At 34.1% G+C, this 19,326-nt stretch overlaps 2 protein-coding genes across 2 annotated transcripts in view; both read left to right on the top strand.

Annotated features, from left to right (window-relative positions):
- The window catches only part of LOC127841010 (DNA-directed RNA polymerase II subunit RPB11-a-like), a 492,318-nt gene that overhangs the window by 342,072 nt on the left and 130,920 nt on the right, over positions 1-19,326 (top strand). The gene's annotated exons all lie outside the window — the stretch shown is intronic.
- LOC127840907 (stimulator of interferon genes protein-like) lies at positions 5,199-10,270 on the top strand. The gene is made up of 6 exons (XM_052369371.1): positions 5,199-5,508; positions 6,269-6,397; positions 6,687-6,816; positions 7,679-7,802; positions 8,647-8,854; positions 9,758-10,270. Exons 1-6 carry the CDS (start codon positions 5,229-5,231, stop codon positions 9,850-9,852), a joined length of 966 nt encoding a protein of 321 aa, XP_052225331.1. The 5' UTR covers positions 5,199-5,228; the 3' UTR covers positions 9,853-10,270.

Raw genomic sequence — 19,326 nt, 5'->3', positions numbered from 1 at the left:
GAGGAGTCCAAATACCGGAGAAATCAGCTGGTGTTTCGACTGCTTTTGATTGACGTCGCGGAAGACGAAGTTCCAGTTCTCAAGGTGGGGTGTCTTGAGAGACTTCCCCATTTCATCGCGAAATTCAACGAAGATGGCTGGGAGAAAAAGCTGTTGGATAGCCTGAAAGGTAGCGAGGTGTTTTAAATTGTTTCATACTTTCGGTCGCTGTATTAGTTTGTTTCGGTTAATATTACGTTTTATGCAATATCGAGGAAGACTCGTTTAAAAATAGCCGTTGTGTACGTTAGTTTATCTGATGCTAATGTTTCTTGATCTTCGTTTTTTCCTTTATTCAAAATTACAAAGCGTGGAAATGAATAGATTTAAATGATTTAACAAAATTAAGTTTGCGTGTTTCAAATAAACAAAAACGCACACAAACTAATTGCATCTCGTAGTGTTCTTTATGTACACACCTGCATCCGAAGACATGTACTTACATTTTGAACACGTTTAATTTAGGCACATGCATTTGAAAACTGAGCACTTTTTATTGACGCACATGCATTTAAAGAATGCACACGTTTAATTTACGCACATGTATTTAAAGAATGAACACGTCTAATTTACGCACATGTATTTGAAAAATAAACACGTCTAATTTACGCACATGTATTTGAAGAATGAACACTTTTTATTTACGCACAAACTGCTTTTACTGACATATACTTACATTTTGAACACGTTTAGAGCCTCTTCAAGATTGTGACGTCCTTCCCGTCGGCAGTTTGGCCCATGGGCTGGTTTACAGTCACTTCACAGGATGGCTGTCTTTCATGCTTCCTACTAGTAAGTTGTAAGCTTTTCAAATTATATTACCCTTGATAAATGTTTATTGTTTATGTTTAAGGTGTTACTACAGATGTGACTCTGTATGTACCATTATCCACAAGATAAAAATGTCTTGAGTTGAATCTGAGTTATGAACAAATAATTCAGTTGAATATTAATATTTAAATTATGAAAATGCACGTTGTGTATTTATATATAAATTTGAAATGCATGTCTACCATATGGGCCATATATACATATATACCCTTGTCTGTCCGGAAACCCGTCCGTCTCATGGTTTCTTCACGCGTTTATAAAAACGTATTGATGCTACTGAGATGAATATAATTCCTTAGTTATTGCACCCTTTTAATTTGTGTCGCGCATAACTTAAACAGTATTACTGCCAGAGTTTTGACACTTTTCAAATTATTTAAGAAATAGAAAACCTCACTGGGGGCCCTATGGCAGAATAGTGACCAGCCAGGCAGCCCCAAATAGTATATGGACCGAAGCCGAAGGCTGAGGTTCGTATACTATTTAGGCTGCCTGGCTGGTCACTATTCTTCCATTGGGCCTGAAGTGAGGTTTTCTATTTCTTATATTATACCGAACATTTTTGTGAAGATAAATGTCAATAGAAATACAAAGTAATAACCGAAGATAAATTACATAAATATTTATCAGTTACTATTAAGTGCGCGAGTTGTCTCCCTGCGAAAGTTGGACACGAACAAATTCGCTTTTTTATACAAAATTCATTTTTATTGTAAAGCATTTTACATATTGAGATACATTTTATATAAAGGTAACTGCCTATATCACAGAAAACATGTTGCATAACGTTGATCCCAAATATGGCATTTAATTTTTATTTTTTTTAAATATAATATTAATAATAAAAAACACACACTCGTGACCTGCAAAACGAATCGTTACAATTAAGAATATGTACGGCATTATTGTTGTGCGCGAGTTGTCTCCCTTCAAAAGTAGGACTCGGAAAAATTCGCTTCTATATACAAAATTCATTTTTATTGTAAAGAATTTCACATATTGAGATACATTTTATGTAGAAATATCTGCTTTTATTATAGACAACATGTTTCTAAACATTGATCATAAATATAGCATTTAATTTTTGTATTTTTCAAGCTGTGATTAATAATACAAGAAACACGCTTGTGACATGCCAAACGAATCGTGCGTTTACCCTAACTATATAAAACTGAAATCTCCACATTGGAAAACTTGCACAAATATTACAAATAAACATTCTAGCGGTCACTATTATATGCGCGCGCATCTTTACAGGGCACTATTCAAAATAGCGCCCGCTGACTATGCGCGCGCATCTTTACAGGACACTTCAAAATAAGAGACCTGTGAAGTTTATATACGAAAAGAAGAAACAAATGTATGTGAGGTATAATATTATATAATAGTGACAATATTTTGCACTAGTGTACCTCCATATAACCTATTGCTGCAAAGCTGTATCATTACAAACATACAAACAAGCATTTTAGTTCAGATGTTTGGACACAATTTGAGTAACGGCCAAGTTTCGTATGATAAAATAGCTTTTTTTGTGTGTGTAGTGCATAACTCACAACGACCCGGTCGTATTGATAGAGGGCTATACCTTAACAAACATATCAGCCAATCAGAGAAGTAGAGCGTCTAGGTATTTTGGTTCATTTTCACATAAGATAAGTTGTTTTCAAAAATGCTATTTTGAACTTGTGACTCATATAAATCAAAACATTAATAATTGCAAGTATGACCACACTATATGTTTATATTAATTATAATCTGATTTTGTAAAGTTGAATATGATGGCTCAGTTTGTTTCCGACGAAAGCAAAATGCAGGGTATTATTGTCCAGTCCAGTCAAGTCCAGTATAATTGTTGTTTTTGGTCAAGATTTTCAATAGAACGTCCCACCCCAAAGTAAAATCAAGAAAAAAGGCCCCAATTTACTGTAAACAACATGATTTCTCTTAAGCTCAAGAGCCCGGCCATATTCCGAAAATGGTAAAAAACTTAATTGTGCCGTTTTATTCTAATTTAAACTTTAGCTATAACTACTGATGAACCGTTTTTTTTGTCATTGTTGGTGATTTCAATACAAAATACAATTTTCAGTTTAAATTAATAGGGAAATATACCATTTTCGTTTTTCTTGCAGAACTCAGGGAGGAAATTACAAAATGGGATAGGTATGAAGAGTATAAAGATAAAACATGTACAAACTTCAACATGCTCGTGCCGAAGTCATGTAAACTAAGTGATTCGCTTAGTGGAAAGGACGATAATTCTGGCATTGAAATAAAAAATGAAACAAATCTTATAATTTCTACTGATCACATGGGGAAGCCAAGAGATTTTACCATTTCGATGTACAGAATATCAAGAGGCAGTGAGGTTTGTCGAGATGTTTACATACACATGCTTTTACATTAATATGTTACATTAATAAATGATGTATTTAGTCATTAAGTAGCGCCTTCCACCCAAGCCATCAACCAAACATGAATGCAAATTATGTTCTCAATTTCTGCAATTTCAAAACTGTGGTTACCCTTTTCTGAATATGTAATGATCGATGCACTTATGTGATTGCAACACTGCACTCGGCAATTAACTAAATCAACTTAGACAAATATTACAGATAATGAACAGAGGTTATATGATTCACCAGTACGGAAATTGGGGGAGTCACTTATTTCTTAAAGTAGGTCTTCATACTTCCATAATCTTTGTATACCGGTAATCACAGTAAGCACTGTATTGATAGTTTATCATTAATTAGAAACAAATTTGACTGTTATAATTTGGCATTCGTTTTCACAGTTTTATTTCTTCTACGCGGATATGCCCTTCGTTTTGAACTGTGTGTACGAGCTTAAAGAAAAGAAACTTGCGGAAGGCGTGGACACAAACCTTCAGTGTCAGCGCTTCAAGCACACGTACAACACTCTTTTCAACCATCAAGAATTTGGGCGGAGACTTAACAACCCACTGAGAATGCTCGAATACGATGGTGCGTCAGTTAAGTTAGCTTAGTTTAAACCTATTTATTTTAGATCGATTACATTTAAAAGTCAAGAGTTTATTTGAAACACTCTCGAGTCCGTTTCAAGTGACTAGAACCAGTACTAAGTGTCTATGGGGGAAGTCTAAAGAACGTTCCCACAGTGGGGATCGAACCCATGACCTCCCGATCGCTAGGAGGACACCATACCTAAATATGGTACCTAAACAAAGTCTAATCAAACATATTGTATGAGAATAATTTTGAACATCACGCGACTTGCAATGGCGTGGATTATCTCGCCATTTGTGCTGCATTTATTTAAAGAATTGTCATTTATTAATTTTGATAACATATTTATCGTAGATTGGTAGTTCTGGTATTTGTCATAGTATTTTTTATTGGTTCGTCGCCGGAAGGTAACAAACTTAAAATAATATGTTGACGGTTACAATGTTTGTAACAGATCCATTTTAAAGTATATATCCTAATTTACAATAGACATGCAAGAGTCAATATAATTTAATTATCTTATACATTGCCTATTTGAGGAGTACATTTAAAATTGCGAAGTTATATTTTAATTGCAAACACAAGCAAAACATATCAAAATCTGTGAAACATGACTGTTGAACAATCCATCTGCCAACAGATGGGCAAACCAACCGCTTCGAGGTTCTCTTCGAAGCTGTAAAGAACAGTGTTAATGACCCTGATGGAGAAGTCGTTGCAAATACCACTGTCACACAACCTTCCAAAAGCACTGTCGCACAGGTATGATATGAGTTAAATGTATTTACCGTAGCATATACGTTTTATGACTAATTTATTGAAGTTATTTAGATATATAGGACATTCCATAACAAAAATAGGAGACGTATTTAATGATTTTTTACTTTGCGTGCATTTGTAACTATCAGCTAGTCTTCAATTTAAGTCAAGTTACCCTCAGCCTTAACAACAAGCATACAAACATATATAAACAAAGTGAAGCAAGACATCAATCATTGCATGGTGTATCACCTTGCGATATTCCATGCAACGCATCGGGGATGAATTTGGTTCAAAATATGCATAACCTCACAATCTCATTTTGAAGTCTAGAATCGTACTTATTTTGTGTTAGTTTTCATTGCACTTTAATACGAATATTTGATTATCAGTGTATGAACTTTTTCTGAAATTGCGTTTTGAATAAGATGTATATAAACTTGTGAGGCGGATTTGCTCAAACGTCCATAGTAAACAAATCTTTTGAACGAATCTAGGTTGTGCCTAATCTGAACCAAATTCGGTTCAAACGCACACACGAAAGATGACAAAGAGGACAGGGAAATCGGATCAGATATCGTTGACTATTTAAGCTCTAAGAACATCATGGCGTTCACCGACAGCAGAGATGTGGGGCCAGGAGCAACTATGAGCGAAAATTACAACTGGTACGTGTTTGTCATATCCAAGAAGAGTTTGAAAGACACGGCATTCTGCTTCAAAATAACTCAGATTCTCGAAGACAGCGTTCACAAAAATACGACCAAATTGATTCCCGTCCTTCACAAAGTCGATATCAAGATGGTTCCTGACTTAATCAGATGGGTCACCATGCTTTGTACGAGCGATTCCAAATTTTGTGATCACATCTACCAGACGGTGATTGGTAAGTGTAGTTATTTCAACAGTTATATAGGAGCGATTATTAGTTTAAAATTAACATACCATTCAAAGATTCTTTTCCATGAGGTGTACGCCGTTTCTTTGTTATTTGGTCAATGAAAGCATATCCACAAAAAATTACCAGTTTAAATTAACTGTTAAATTGGAACATCTTGATTATATTGCTAACTTGATGTCTTTAGGAAGGTCTAAAGAACGCTCCCTCTTTAAGGATTCAACCCAAGACCCTTACACAATAACACCATAATCAAATATATTACATATTGCACGCTGACTAAATTCGAATCGATGCATGTAGCGATGTATTGTATTGTTACACTGCTTTTGATTGGAAACAATATGGACTATTCCGAGTGGCGGAGGGAAATTTATATCACACATATATTGTTATTACTACTCACATATATATTCAGTGAAATGGATAAGTTTTGTTGTGATGTTTAGCAAATGAACGTTCATATTATTAGAAAGTACAAAAATGGTATAATAAATGGAATATTAGGCTATTGCCTTCGTGCACTTGAAATCCAATCCTCACGCAGAGTTGTCGTGCCATGCTCTCACATACAAATTTGTATGCTGGTTCCGGTCAAATCTCTGCGCGGAGGTTGCTTGAATTGAAATGACTTCTCTACGAAAGGCTTACACGTGTACGCAATACCTTAATTTCAATAGTACATACAGTGCATATTAATGTTGATGAATGAATCTCTCCAATCAAATGCGGTCGTATTTATTTTAAGGCGGCCCCGTGACAATGGTTGAGAAGATGCCATGCGGCGATGTGGTCACCGGGCTATGTTGGGCCTACCTTATCAACTACATGAAAATGGCTTTGTTCCTGCGCACGCCATCCAACGAAGGTAGTCTTGGTAAGGATTTTAACGTTACGACATACTATTTCATGTATTTCACTTACATAGACTAGCCAAACGTTATTTAGCTTACGAAGGCACAACGGTCCTGCAATAGTTAAATTACTTATTTACGTACTTTGTATTCTCTCAATTAGCTGGTCCTTACTCAAAGATGTAAACTTCAATAATAAATATGTATTATATTCTAATATTCCTTTTAAAAAAGAAATACAAGTTTAATGTGTCGCGTTATTAATGCAAAAAAATCATACTAGGTACATTTATTGATTTATTTATATTCTAGACTTCAGAGGTCGCATCAAGGCGTTCCTTCGTAACAATAACCTTTTGTGTGGTTGTCCTGATAAAGTGTACATCCTTTGGCCCAGCTCTTGTATGATAACGGACGCAATTGAAATAGTTGCAAATAAAAAGTAAGACAATTAGCACTGTGTCTTGTACATGAATGGGTTTGATTTTTTTTATTTAAAATAACTTAAGTGAACGTTAATGTTATTTAGGAGAAAATGTTGTTGTTTGTGGTGGGGTGTTATAGGCAATGATTTACTTGCTGTTTGAAAGAACAAACATGAATTATTTGTGTTATGTGCAAATGCATTTACGTGTTTATGTTCTTTGTTGAAGAGACTCGTTTTAGAGTTTTATTAAATGTTTTAAAAATATTAATGTAAAGAGGGGAATATAAGAGCGTCCAGTATAATGACAATAGTATAATTTTAGAGGAAAACAAATGAAAAAAACTTTCAAGGCTCGAATCATTGACCTTTGAATTGAAAGACTATCGCATTAACCACTCGATAACCCGATATGTACACATGCAATGGGAATTTTACACATCCAATAAGCGAGCTTTTACACAATATACAGGCGATCAATGATTTGTCTTCAAAAATAACGAAAGCAAAGAACAACTCCAAATTATGAAATCGTTTTGCGTTTGAAACGCTTTTATGTTCATGTATTCAACTAAGAATTGAATACAAAAGTGTGTGTTTGGTATAAAGCTACGTCATTAGTTTGTTTCGTCTCCCTGAAGTAAAGTGTTGTTTAAATTTTTTAAATCAGTGACAATAGTTAGACAATTTTCATATCTACAATCTGGGAATAAGTATCTTTAATTTGAGACCGAAAGTTGGTTCGATTTGGTCCGCTTAATCCGGCGAAAATTCACATTTTGTGGTAATAAGTTAAGTCTAGAAGTTAGTTTATTTAATATATATGTACGGTAATATGCGTAAATATTTCACGATTTAAATTATAAACTGTTTCCTTAAGCCCACCTGACGAAAGAATAGTGAAGCTGGGATCTCTGCCAATGGTTTATGCAAATACTGGCGGACAGCTGAACCGGTCATTCACATTCAGTGTGTACAAGCATACACGACCACACACCAAACAGGTGAGATTGAATACTGTAAAACAATTTTTCTTGTATTCGCTCATTAGGCGACCAAATGTACACGTTTTTACTGAATATTTAGGATTGAACAATGTTTTTGTGATGACAACATGATATTTTCTTAACTTTAATGCACTTGCAATTTGATCTAAACATCGCATAAAAAACGAGGACCATATATGAACAATGATGGTTGTCTAGTTTGGTTATTCTTATTATTACTGCAGGTTTTTTCATAGAACATGTTTTTTTGCATGTCAAAAAGCCCACGCAAATAATAACAACCGAAGTCATGTGTTCAAAAGTTCCTCACTCATTATGCATACACATTGACAAATGTCCATTATTATTATATTAACGCCAAAATATGAAGGGAGTCGTGCGTTTCTTTACAGGCGTAATGCATTGAATGTGCATTCAGAATCTATAAGTAAGTTGATATTTTTTAACTTTTGGAAAAGTTACATTGCCAGGATGAAGTACGTCTATCCATTGTTTTTTTTTTGTTCAATTTTGGGGCCTTAAGGGGGACCCATTCATAATGAAAAAACGTATATATTTTTCCTAAATGGGATCCGAAATTCCCCATTGAAGGTTTAAAAAAACAACAAATAAATCTCAACATTTAGGTCATCTCACATGAATATATATTGTTTTCTCAATTATTTGTTAATAAGCAGACAGTAACACTTTTTACCGAATTTAAGCCAAAGCAATCTGATTTTTCCCAATCCAATGGGACCCGGTCCCATTTCCGAATTTAAAAAAATGCTATCAAGACACAGCTCTTTAACAGTTAAAATCAATCTAAATTGTGACTCGTCTAACAAACAATATATTTCAGAGCACATGTTTCATCGCGGAATATTGCACCCCGATGGGATGTTTGTACCAGATGGGAACAAAGTACGGGTTCGCGGGGATAAATAAGGAAGATCTATCTTCACAAGGCCAGAACTTTATGAAGGCCTTTGAATCGTTCACGTCCTTGCCTGCGGTTAAGGAGCAGCTTGGAGACTTCCAGAAACACACACAGTTTATGTTCTATGATGGTAAGAATGGCACGAAGTTTGTGTACTATGTTGGTTAGAATGGAACAGTTTATGTACGTTGATGGTAAGAATGGCACGAAGATTTTGTACGATGGTGGTTAGAATGGCACAAAGGTTGTTGACTATGATGGTTAGAATGGAACAGTTTATGTACGTTGATGGTAAGAATGGGACGAAGGTTGTGTACTGTGATGGTTAGAATGGAAGGTTAATATGTTATTGTGTTTGTTATTGTTTCGCAAAGGTGTCACAGATGTATAATGTGTGCTGCTTTTGCACGGATGGAAATCATGAATAATAGACCTAAATTGTTTATCATTTGCACGGATGGTGTGATGCCTTCTAGGTCGATTTTTTTTTGTCATTTGCAAGGACGGGTACTGAGTGCTAGGCCCACATTTACACGGATGGGCAATGAGTAATTTGCCTAAATTGTTTGTCACAAGCACAGATGGGGCGTTTCCGTACAGGTCTAAATTGTCTTACATTTGCACAGATCGGGCGTTGCGGAATATGCTTACATGTTTTTCATGTGCACAGATGGGGCGCCGCGTGTTAGGTCTTTTTGCACTGGTGGGATCATGCGTATTTTTATATTTGTCATGTGTTCGGATTAGTTATAAGTGATGTTTTGTTTCCGTTAGCACGGATAGGCAATTCAAGCTGATTTATTGAAATGTACCAAGAAGCATTGCAGTTCATATAGTATTCACATTTTTTAAAAATAATTTTGTAAATCAGTAGCAAACATTGGACTTTCATGTTTCCCCTGAGTTATACTACTGTTCGTACTTTCAATTCAAACAAGTTATCAGTTTTTAAATGCCGATATAGAAAGAAAAGGTATTTGATAAATCAGTAAATTTGATAACATTGATTTTTTTTTAAATATTCAAATTTCAGATTCCAAGAAGCCCTTGATCGAGGTTATCGAAGAACAGTTAAGCCAGGAGACAAGCTTAGAGTTCGCAGAGGATTGTCTTGTGTTAACGCGTTAAAATTATGTTTCATTTTCATATCCTACAATATAAGAACACTTCTATCTATCAAACATTATATTGAGGCTGTTACATTTTTGTTTATGATTTTAAGACGACATTTCAGAGGGTATAAATTAGCTTCGTTATTTTGTTATGTCGGTATGTCCACGTAAACTATTAAAAAAGGATAGAATTAACACGTTTAAAACCTTGCTATAATAACCTTAACACTTATAAGCACAATGATTCACGCGAATATGTGTTGTATTTACTCTTTTATTGAAATTTTTGTGAACATTTTGCGAAGACTGATATTGTTGTTAGTTTTTAACTTTGTACTATGTCGCATACGATTTGTTTGCTGTATTACAGTTTCTATAGAAAAGGAGATCTAAAATAACTTCTCTTTTCTGAACCTGGTATCATTTTAAAGATGAATATATCCTCTTCCAATAATTGCATTAAAAAACATATAGTCTCCCAACTTCCAAGAAAGTAAATCTCTGTCGAATGCACCCACCATAGAAAACCGTGTTTCGAAAGCCTAATTTTGACACAATAGACAACACACCAACAGTTCATCTTTTAAGTAAGTATTAGTTAAGTTTTAACTAGAAGTAGTAGTAGTAGTACAAGTAGTTGTATAAGTAGTTGAAGTAATAGTAGTAGCAGCAGCAGCAGCAGCAGCAGCAGTGAGTGATTTCGATGCTATATTTTACGAGTTAGAAACATGTCTTCGTTGATGTTCATCTTGAAAGACATTACATTCTGTGTTGTGAATGTGGGAAAGCGGCTTTTTAGTTTGCCAGTTCATTCATTCAACACCAGGTATGCTAGTTACTTCTTTTTGAAGCAGTAATGGCTAAATGTAGACAAAGGTTTGACAACATTGCGTGGGCCGTTGTAAGTCGATTATGGCTTGTATTTAAACCATTGTCCCTTCTGGTAGGCTATTTATTGATAGAAACAAGAATGTGTTTCCTGAAAGTGTTTCTTGCAGTATTGTAGTGCCCTAAAATGCTAGTAACTTAGGGGGACAGCTTTTTCCATTTCAAATGTCGTATTGTACATTGATATAAACTAGCATAAACCTACGAGCACTATGTCCCTAAAATATGGTTGCTAGTAAAAGAAAACCTCGCGTATTCTCTATATTAAAACTACTAGGAAATCCCTGTTGTGCTGGCAAGGTTAAATTGATAGTTACTATCCCTGTTGTATTTACGTGGTTATCATTCTTCTACATTGATATTTGCCTGATATATTTTTATATCATGGTCAACCGGAAGTTTTTATATCAGTCAATTTTGGAAGTTGTTTATATATATCGGAATCAACAATAAAGTTATTATTTTTGTTAAAATAGAATCAGATTCAACAAAACAAACAATTTGATACCAAAATGTTATATATTTTATACAAAAAAGCGTCATAAACAGCAAAAAACATTTTACAAATATTCTTAAATATTCGCAAGTTTTCATGACGTCATTATTAACGCATCAAACGTCAAAAATCATATTAATTACCGCAAAAAGGCAGGGTCGAAGCGATTATTTTCACGATTTCTTATATAATGGGGGACGTAGAGGTATGATCAACAACAAAACAGATTACTCTCTGATATGTTTTTAATATATCATCCTCGGCACGAAAAAAAAACTGCTCGGCAAGCCTCGCCATGAATTGTATCAAAAGCCTCGTCTAATATATTACAAAATTATTAGGCGGTAATCTGTTATTCTATACTTATCAAAACAATGAACTGGCTGCAATAATGTTGTTGTATGAAGCTTACTCATTAAAACACAAAGCATTTACAATGAGGAAAGTGATACTAAGTAAATGTGGCTAAAGTATCGTCCCAGACTATACCGTACAGTCAACAGACTCCTTACCCACCCACGCCAATACTATGTCACACTTTCAAACAATATTATTTTTAATTAACACATTATTAAAATGTCATTGTTTTTTTCATTTACAATAGATGGGGTCAAGTTTAAGATATCTTCCAATCATGCAAGCTTTGAACGCAGGATAATAAATAGATTAGAGTTACTTGATAATAATGATTTGATAATTTAAATATTACCTCTGAATCTTCAAAATTATCTATAAAATAACTACTTTTATATGTTCAAATTAAATTCCGAATGCCTCAATAAGTGACATAATTTTGCAGCTGATAACATACAAATAATAACACTTCCGGCATGACGAAAGCAAGGCTATACATAAAACAAGGCAAACAACAGCATACTAGCGCTTCTAGAAAGTGGAATCGTGAACAACACAGTCGGGAGATACGCATTTTAAGCTATTTTGACATAATGTTTAATTTAATTTTTCACCAACTTTTTGAAAATTATTTGTAAAGCTATATAATACCACAAAAAATAATAAAAATGCAAGAATAAGAAATACAATTTTTTACTAGAGTTGCGACACCTTAAGGGTTTCGCGTGATGGAATGAGTGGAGAGATGAAATCAAATTGAAAATCGATTATTTCTAAAAAAAAATGGTACGAAAAAATATGTGGGTAGGAAAAAAAAACAAATTTGGGTACGAAAACAAATTTGAGTACGATAAAAAGGGTACAAACAAAATAAGGGAACCAAAAAACTATTTTGGTACGAAAAAAATGGGTACAAATAAAAAATAAGGTACGAAAAAATTTGTGTACGAAAAAAAAATGAGTACGAACAAATGGGTACGAAGAAATTTGGGTACGAACAAATTTGTGTACGAAAAAATTGGGTACAAAAAAATGTGGGTACGAAAAAAAAATTGGTTATGAAAAAAAATTAGGGTACGAAAAACTATTTGGGTACGAAAAAAAAGGTTCAAATAAAAATTTGGGTACAAAAAAAATTGGGAACAAAACGAATTTGGGTACGAAAAAAATTTGAGTACGAACAAATGGGTTTAAAGAAATTTGGGTTCGAACAAATTTGTGTAAAAAAAAAATTGGGTACGAAAAAAAATTGGGTTATGAAAACCTATAGGGAACGAAAAAATTAGGGTACAAAAAACTATTTGGGTACGAAAAAAAAAGGGTACATATATAAATTTGGGTACAAAAAAAATTGGGTACGAAACAAATTTGTGCACCGACGGACAGACGAAGCGGCGACTATATGCTCCCCCTAAAAAAACAAGTTATGGCAATTTAAAGGTGGTACGCAAACTTAATAATAGATTTATCAATTATATGCTTATTCTAAGTGAAAAAAAGGCCATAATTGTTACAAAATGCTTGATACAGTTATCTGCTCTTGTTTATACATTGGGGTCATGTTGGTTAATAAGCAAAATACATGGTGTATGAACGCAATATGTCAAGTGACATAAAAAATATTTGAGGTCATATGCAAACTTTAACATAGATTTATCAATAATATGCATATTATTCTAAGTGAAAAAGGGCCTAATTCTGTTAAAATGCTTGATACAGTAAATGAGTTGTCTGCTCTTGTTTATAGATTGGGGTTATGTCGGTAATGAAGTATGCAAAATATAAAAGCAATATGTCAATGGACATAGGAAATATATTTGAGGTGGTACGCAAACATTCCAATGCGCACGCCGACGCCGGGTTGAGTAGGATAGCTCGACTATATATATTTCATATATAACAGTCAAGCTAAAATGTAAATATACCATAAACAACAGGCTAACCTCAATCACAACTTTAATGCAATGCTTATAACAATAGAGATACAATGATATGCCAGGGATTGAAACTAACTGTTTACTATTGTGGGCAACCATCTTTAGTATTTTGGTTGCCCAGATAAAGAATAACGAGCCCAGAAATATGAACATGTGAATATTATACATTCTTTTAATAAAATAATAGATAATTAAATACATTTGCTGACAACACATGTTCAATGCATGATGTTTTATTATGAGCCTGAATTGAATCATGTCCTATTCCTAAATAATGAATGTTATTTAACTAGTATTGATCCATGGTGATCAATTGTTTTTCAATTTTTATTGCAGTGAATTGTTTTAAGCTTTAAAAAAAAGAAGTTTACCAACTTTTGAAATTGAGTTGCCCAGGCCAAAATCTACTTGTCCCGGGTTCACGGTAAACCACTTATTTCCATCCCTGTATGCTCTTCATTTTCTGTTCTTCCATCCCATTCTCAAAATTAAATTTAAAGCCGATATTTTTTAATAACATTAGTATGAATTACTAACCACTATCACCCAAAAAACAATTTTACAAAGCTGTAATCCCGTCGTAGAGATTTAGTTTACTATTATCAGTGTTCTCTTTAAATACCGGCTGCTAGCGATCTTGCCGGTTACATTAACTCTTGATGCCGGCTACTTTTCCCAAATATATCAAGTAAATGTCACAAATGCTTTGGTTTTACTGCATAGTTGCCGGCCATATAACTGGCTACTCAAATTTTTCTGGAAAACACTGAACTATGCATGACAAACACACAAAAATTAAATACATCTTAGATTCATTGTAAAAAATAAATTGACACTTCCAGCTTGTCGTCACTAAAATCCAAAGATTCAAATAATTTTCCACGAGATACGTCAACAATTGCGTAATCAAATGAATGAAAAATAAAAGTAAAGAAAGCCGGATTTTACATAAATTTCAGGTTGAAACACAACAAGGTAAAGGTAGTCGGTGAGATATAATAATAATACAGTTAGTAAGGCTCGTACCCTGGGTACGGTAAATATACTAAAACATACCCGGGAATTTTAACACTAAATCGGTTGTTGTCGGCTATTTTGTAAAAATTAATTATGTTTACATTTATGTCAATTTTCTGTTAAATGGCATTTATACAATGTATTATCAAAACTCATTTTTACAATCATTAATGTGATTCAATTTAAAATCTTAAATTGTTTAAAGTCGCGTCATTGTATGACGTTGTCAAGTATATTTTCCGCGATGTCGCACGTTCACTTTTTACCGTCATAGATTTTTTTAAAGAAACATTTTTTGGTTTGCGAGGTCCGTTAAATGGGGAACACCATATTTGGTATTTATATTATGTTTTAACAAATAATTCATGCTGTGTAATAAATATTGTATAAGATATTTCGATATTTATTGAAAATGTTTCAAATTGTTATTTATGAAACCTTTTATTCTAATGAGTGTATGCTATCATATTATACTTTGAATAGCAGATCTGTTGTACTATAATCGTATTATTCATTCTTTATTGTTAATTTCATTTATTGTAGAGAATCGTCAATGTTACATCTAGTCGCCAATCCTTGTCGTTAGTGTTAGTTTTCAATGCTTGTTATCATTGCCGTCAATGTTAGTCGTCAATCCTTATCGTAATTATACATGAAGGAAATAAAAGCAGAAACAGAGACGTATTCTTGATTACTTGATTATTCCTACGGCGTCCTCTCAACACTCATACTAAAAAGCATGTTGATGCAGATTTTTTTTAAAGAGAAGTTTCTTTAAGGTAAACAATATTGTTTTACTTTAATCGCTAGCATGTTTAACGACATCGGATTTTTGGCAGATATACAACTCGGATACAATCTAATATTTGCGGGTATGTTTAAGTTTCTTTACCGTACCCGGGCTACATGTAAGTAAAGTTAAGAGTACCCGGGGTACATGTACCGGTAAGTAGTACCCGAGCCGAGAATGTCAATTGAAGGTGTTAGAGATGCATTGAACCATAAGATTAAAAAGGGTAATTAACCACGGGCTTATTAAAATTAAAACGATGACATTACATTGTGCCAGCTGTTTATTGTTGTATACTGTAAGCTTGAAATATTTTAAATAATGTAAACAACTTACCTTGTATAAAATTGGCACATTGTTGTCAGGTGTAGAAACTATTATACTTATTTCTGTTAAGTTGCACTGGCTGAACCAAAAGAATTATGTAGTCGTTTCTAAATAATCACGAAACAATCTACTAATGCATATATGCTTGCCAGTTGCTGAGTTTGTGCATTTCCATTCATTATACTATCGGCCTTGGCAAACAGCGTAGACTCAGATTAGACGCCGCATGATGTCTGCTATTTGGTACGCAGAAGATTTGCATATCCACGGGTGTTTTATGTCAAATGTTATGGTTTTCAATAGATCGTATACTTATCTACAAAACAGCGAATTAGCGTTCACTTGACATCATTTTTAATTATGTTATTTTGTTAATACTTTCTCGCGTTCTTTTCGCCTTTGGTCGACGCCGTCTGCTATTTCAAACGATGAAGATTTCCATATCCACTGGCGTTTTTTTATGTCAAATGTTGGTGTTTTCCAATGGATCGTATACTTATCTACAAAACAGATAAGTAGCGTTCACTTTACATCGTTTGAGATGATGTTTTTTTGTAAATACTTTCTAAGCGTTCATTCTGACGAAGTCGACCATTTTGACGGGTGTGAAGAAATACCGAATTTCCCGTAATTACCAAAATCCCCAGAAATCCACGAGATCCCACGAAATCCCCATTAATATTGATTGTGTATTGAAAAACTGCGTATTTTAATATAGATCGTTGCGAAATACACTGAAATCACTAATGAAACATTGTTTTATCAAAGTTTGATTTCGGGGATTTCGGTAGGACTTCGGTATATCCACATACCGCATTTTGTAATTCCGGTTTTGTCAAACTTGCGAAACTTTTTCGTGATTTAATAAAAAAACTTGATTTTTCCCAGGAATAACGCCTACGCCAACAGGTAGATCGCATTCTGGTCCATATACATGTCAAATTTCAGCAAACGTGTTCGGCCAGTTTTCAAGACTCCCAAATCGCAGTGATTTGCCTCAGCTTAACGAAACTTAGCCCCCTTTATCATTCGTTCGAATGAACGTCATCAATGATGACGTCCAATACATCACTCATTCCATACATAGCCATATAAGGAAAAATGCCCCGACCCCTGGCGGCCATGTTTTTAAACCAACCGGCATCAATTTCGAACTCGTCCAAGATATTAAAGGGATCTTTTCACGCTTTGGTAAATTGACAAAATTGAAAAAAGTTATTTCAGATTCGTAAGTTTTCGTTTTAGTTGTGATATTTGTGAGGAAACAGTAATACTGAACATTAACCATGCTCTAATATAGCCATTATATACATCTTTTGACGATTTTAAAACCTAAAAATTATAAAGCGTTGCATCGCGAAACGATTGAATAATTTGGAGAGTTCTGTTTTTGTCGTTAAATTTTGTGAAACTACGAAGATTGCTTATATAAGGTATAAAATACGTCAAGAATGTGTACTCGGCGGAATAGCTCAGTACTCAGTAGGCTAAAGCGTTTTTACTTCAGGACTCTGGCAGGACTCCAGGGGTCACTGGTTCGAAACCTGCTTCGGGCAATGTTCTTTTCCTTTTTTTAATTTTTTTCTTGATTTTTTACTGGAGCTTTTATGATCCAAAGTTTACATTTATCAATATAAAGCATTTAATGAATAAGTTAAAAAAATGCCAAAATCTGTGAAAAGGCCCCTTTAATGGGATGAATATTCTGACCAAGTTTCATGAAGATTGGACAATAAATGTGGCATCTAGAGTGTTAACAAGATTTTACTATAGCCATATATAGCCATATAAGGAAAAATGCCCTGCCTCTTGGCAGCAATGTTTTTCAAGCAAAGGTTATCATTTTTTAACTAATCCAAGATATCAGTGGGACAAATCTTCTGACCATGTTTCATGAAGATTGGAAAATAAATGTGGCCTCTAGAGTGTTAACGAGGTTTTACTATAGCCATATAAGGAAAAATGCCCCACCCCCTGGCGGCCATGTTTTTCAACCAACCGGAATCATTTTCAAACTCATCCAAGATATTATTGGGATGAATCTTCTGACCAAGTTTTATTAAGATCAAACAATAAATGTGGCCTCTAGAGTGTTAACAAGATTTTGCAATAGCCATATATAACCATATAAGGAAAAATGTCCCACCCCTTGGCAGCCATGTTTTTCAAGCAAACGTGAAAATTTTCGAACTCATCCAAGATATCATTGAAACCAATCTTCTGTACAAGTTTCATGAAGATTGGACAATAAATGTGGCCTCTAGAGAGCTAAAAAGGCAAATGTTGACGCCGCACAAAGCACAACGGACGACAGACATAACGCGATCACAAAAGCTCACCATGAGCAGGTTGTGCTCAAGTGAGCTAAAAGGCGTGGGGATAATAAGCTATTTGTAGGTTTACAAGTAGCAAATCAACTCAGAGGGACTGCATTAATGGCAGAAATAAGGGTAAACCTGTTCAGAGCAAACTAACACTGCCAACAAAGCACAAGCTTTACGTGTCAGGACGCAGCACTATCAATACATTCTGCATCAGAAATTACACGACCGTAAGGATTTTAGGGACCCCAAACCTGAATTTGACAGTCTTCCACACCTTTAGCATCAAAAATATTTTTATTTGCTTGTGTACGTGATAATTTATTATTATTACCTGTTTTGGCATCAACAACCTTTATCAATTGGCCCTCGGATAAGCCGCAGACATTCCGCAACCTGAAAAGTAAATATACCCAATAGAAATAGATATATAAAAAAAAAAATGCATTTATGTATTTAAAGTGTTTTTTATGAATAAAAGGAAGCGATAAAGCTAGTTATATTCATAATTTTATGAAATATGAAGGCTGGCTCAATTGAATGCCTGCTGCAATGTCCATATTGTAAATATGTCCGCCATTCCATGTTGGTGGAATGGGGCTCTGTTTAAATGATCATGCTATACGCACAAGCTATTGATGCGTAAGTGGCTCAGAGAGTCCCTGGCGATGAATTCAGACATCATGTAGCACATTAACGCTAAACTATTATTCAATATGCCTTTTGATTTTAAGTCCAAAAGCAATTTAGCCCTTATTAAGCCATAATAGGTTGGGCCGTTGGGGGATCTATTTGAAATACAACTATTCCAGATAGCAAAATCTGAATTCATTCATTTAATGCACATATTTTCTTCACTTTTGCTACGATATGACCATAAATCAGCTTTCCCATTCATATTTGGCACTAGCAGATGATATTTCATTGTTTACCTATGAAAGGTAAGAAGAAATTGAAGCAGCATTTTATAATATAAATTTAAAAATGCACTCAAACATGCACTTAAAAACAATTGTTATTGTAATCATATTAATTATTCTTCATTTTTCTCAATTGTATGGTTTAGAGGCTATTTTTCCTGATTTTTTGGTTTATCATGCTTATTTTCCGAAGCCAAAAGGCACTGGCTTTAACAAACTGTCTAAGCATGTACATGTACAGTCAATCTTGTATTAAGAGACCACTCAAGTGTGTAATCAAAAGCGGTCTCTTAAAAAAATGGTCTCTAAATAAAAAAGGCCATTCTGGAAGAATGCTTACTTTTATAACAAAATGAAAATAAACACAAAACATAAACAATATTTTACTTATAATGTGTTTTATGTTTTCACTTATTACAAAATATCATTTATTATAAATG

This window comes from Dreissena polymorpha, chromosome 1 (assembly GCF_020536995.1).
Source record: "Dreissena polymorpha isolate Duluth1 chromosome 1, UMN_Dpol_1.0, whole genome shotgun sequence".
NCBI lineage: Eukaryota > Metazoa > Mollusca > Bivalvia > Myida > Dreissenidae > Dreissena > Dreissena polymorpha.
The sequence above is the reverse complement of the archived record's forward strand: the minus strand, read 5'-3'. Positions and strand labels throughout refer to the sequence as shown.

Bases quoted from the DNA above. Each gene is read 5' to 3' on its own strand.
- LOC127840907 (XM_052369371.1), top strand. From the start codon at position 5,229: ATGGCGTTCACCGACAGCAGAGATGTGGGGCCAGGAGCAACTATGAGC. The intron at 6,398-6,686 runs GTAAGGATTTTA...TTTATATTCTAG, and splicing joins ATCCAACGAAGGTAGTCTTG to ACTTCAGAGGTCGCATCAAG. The intron at 8,855-9,757 runs GTAAGAATGGCA...TTCAAATTTCAG, and splicing joins ACAGTTTATGTTCTATGATG to ATTCCAAGAAGCCCTTGATC.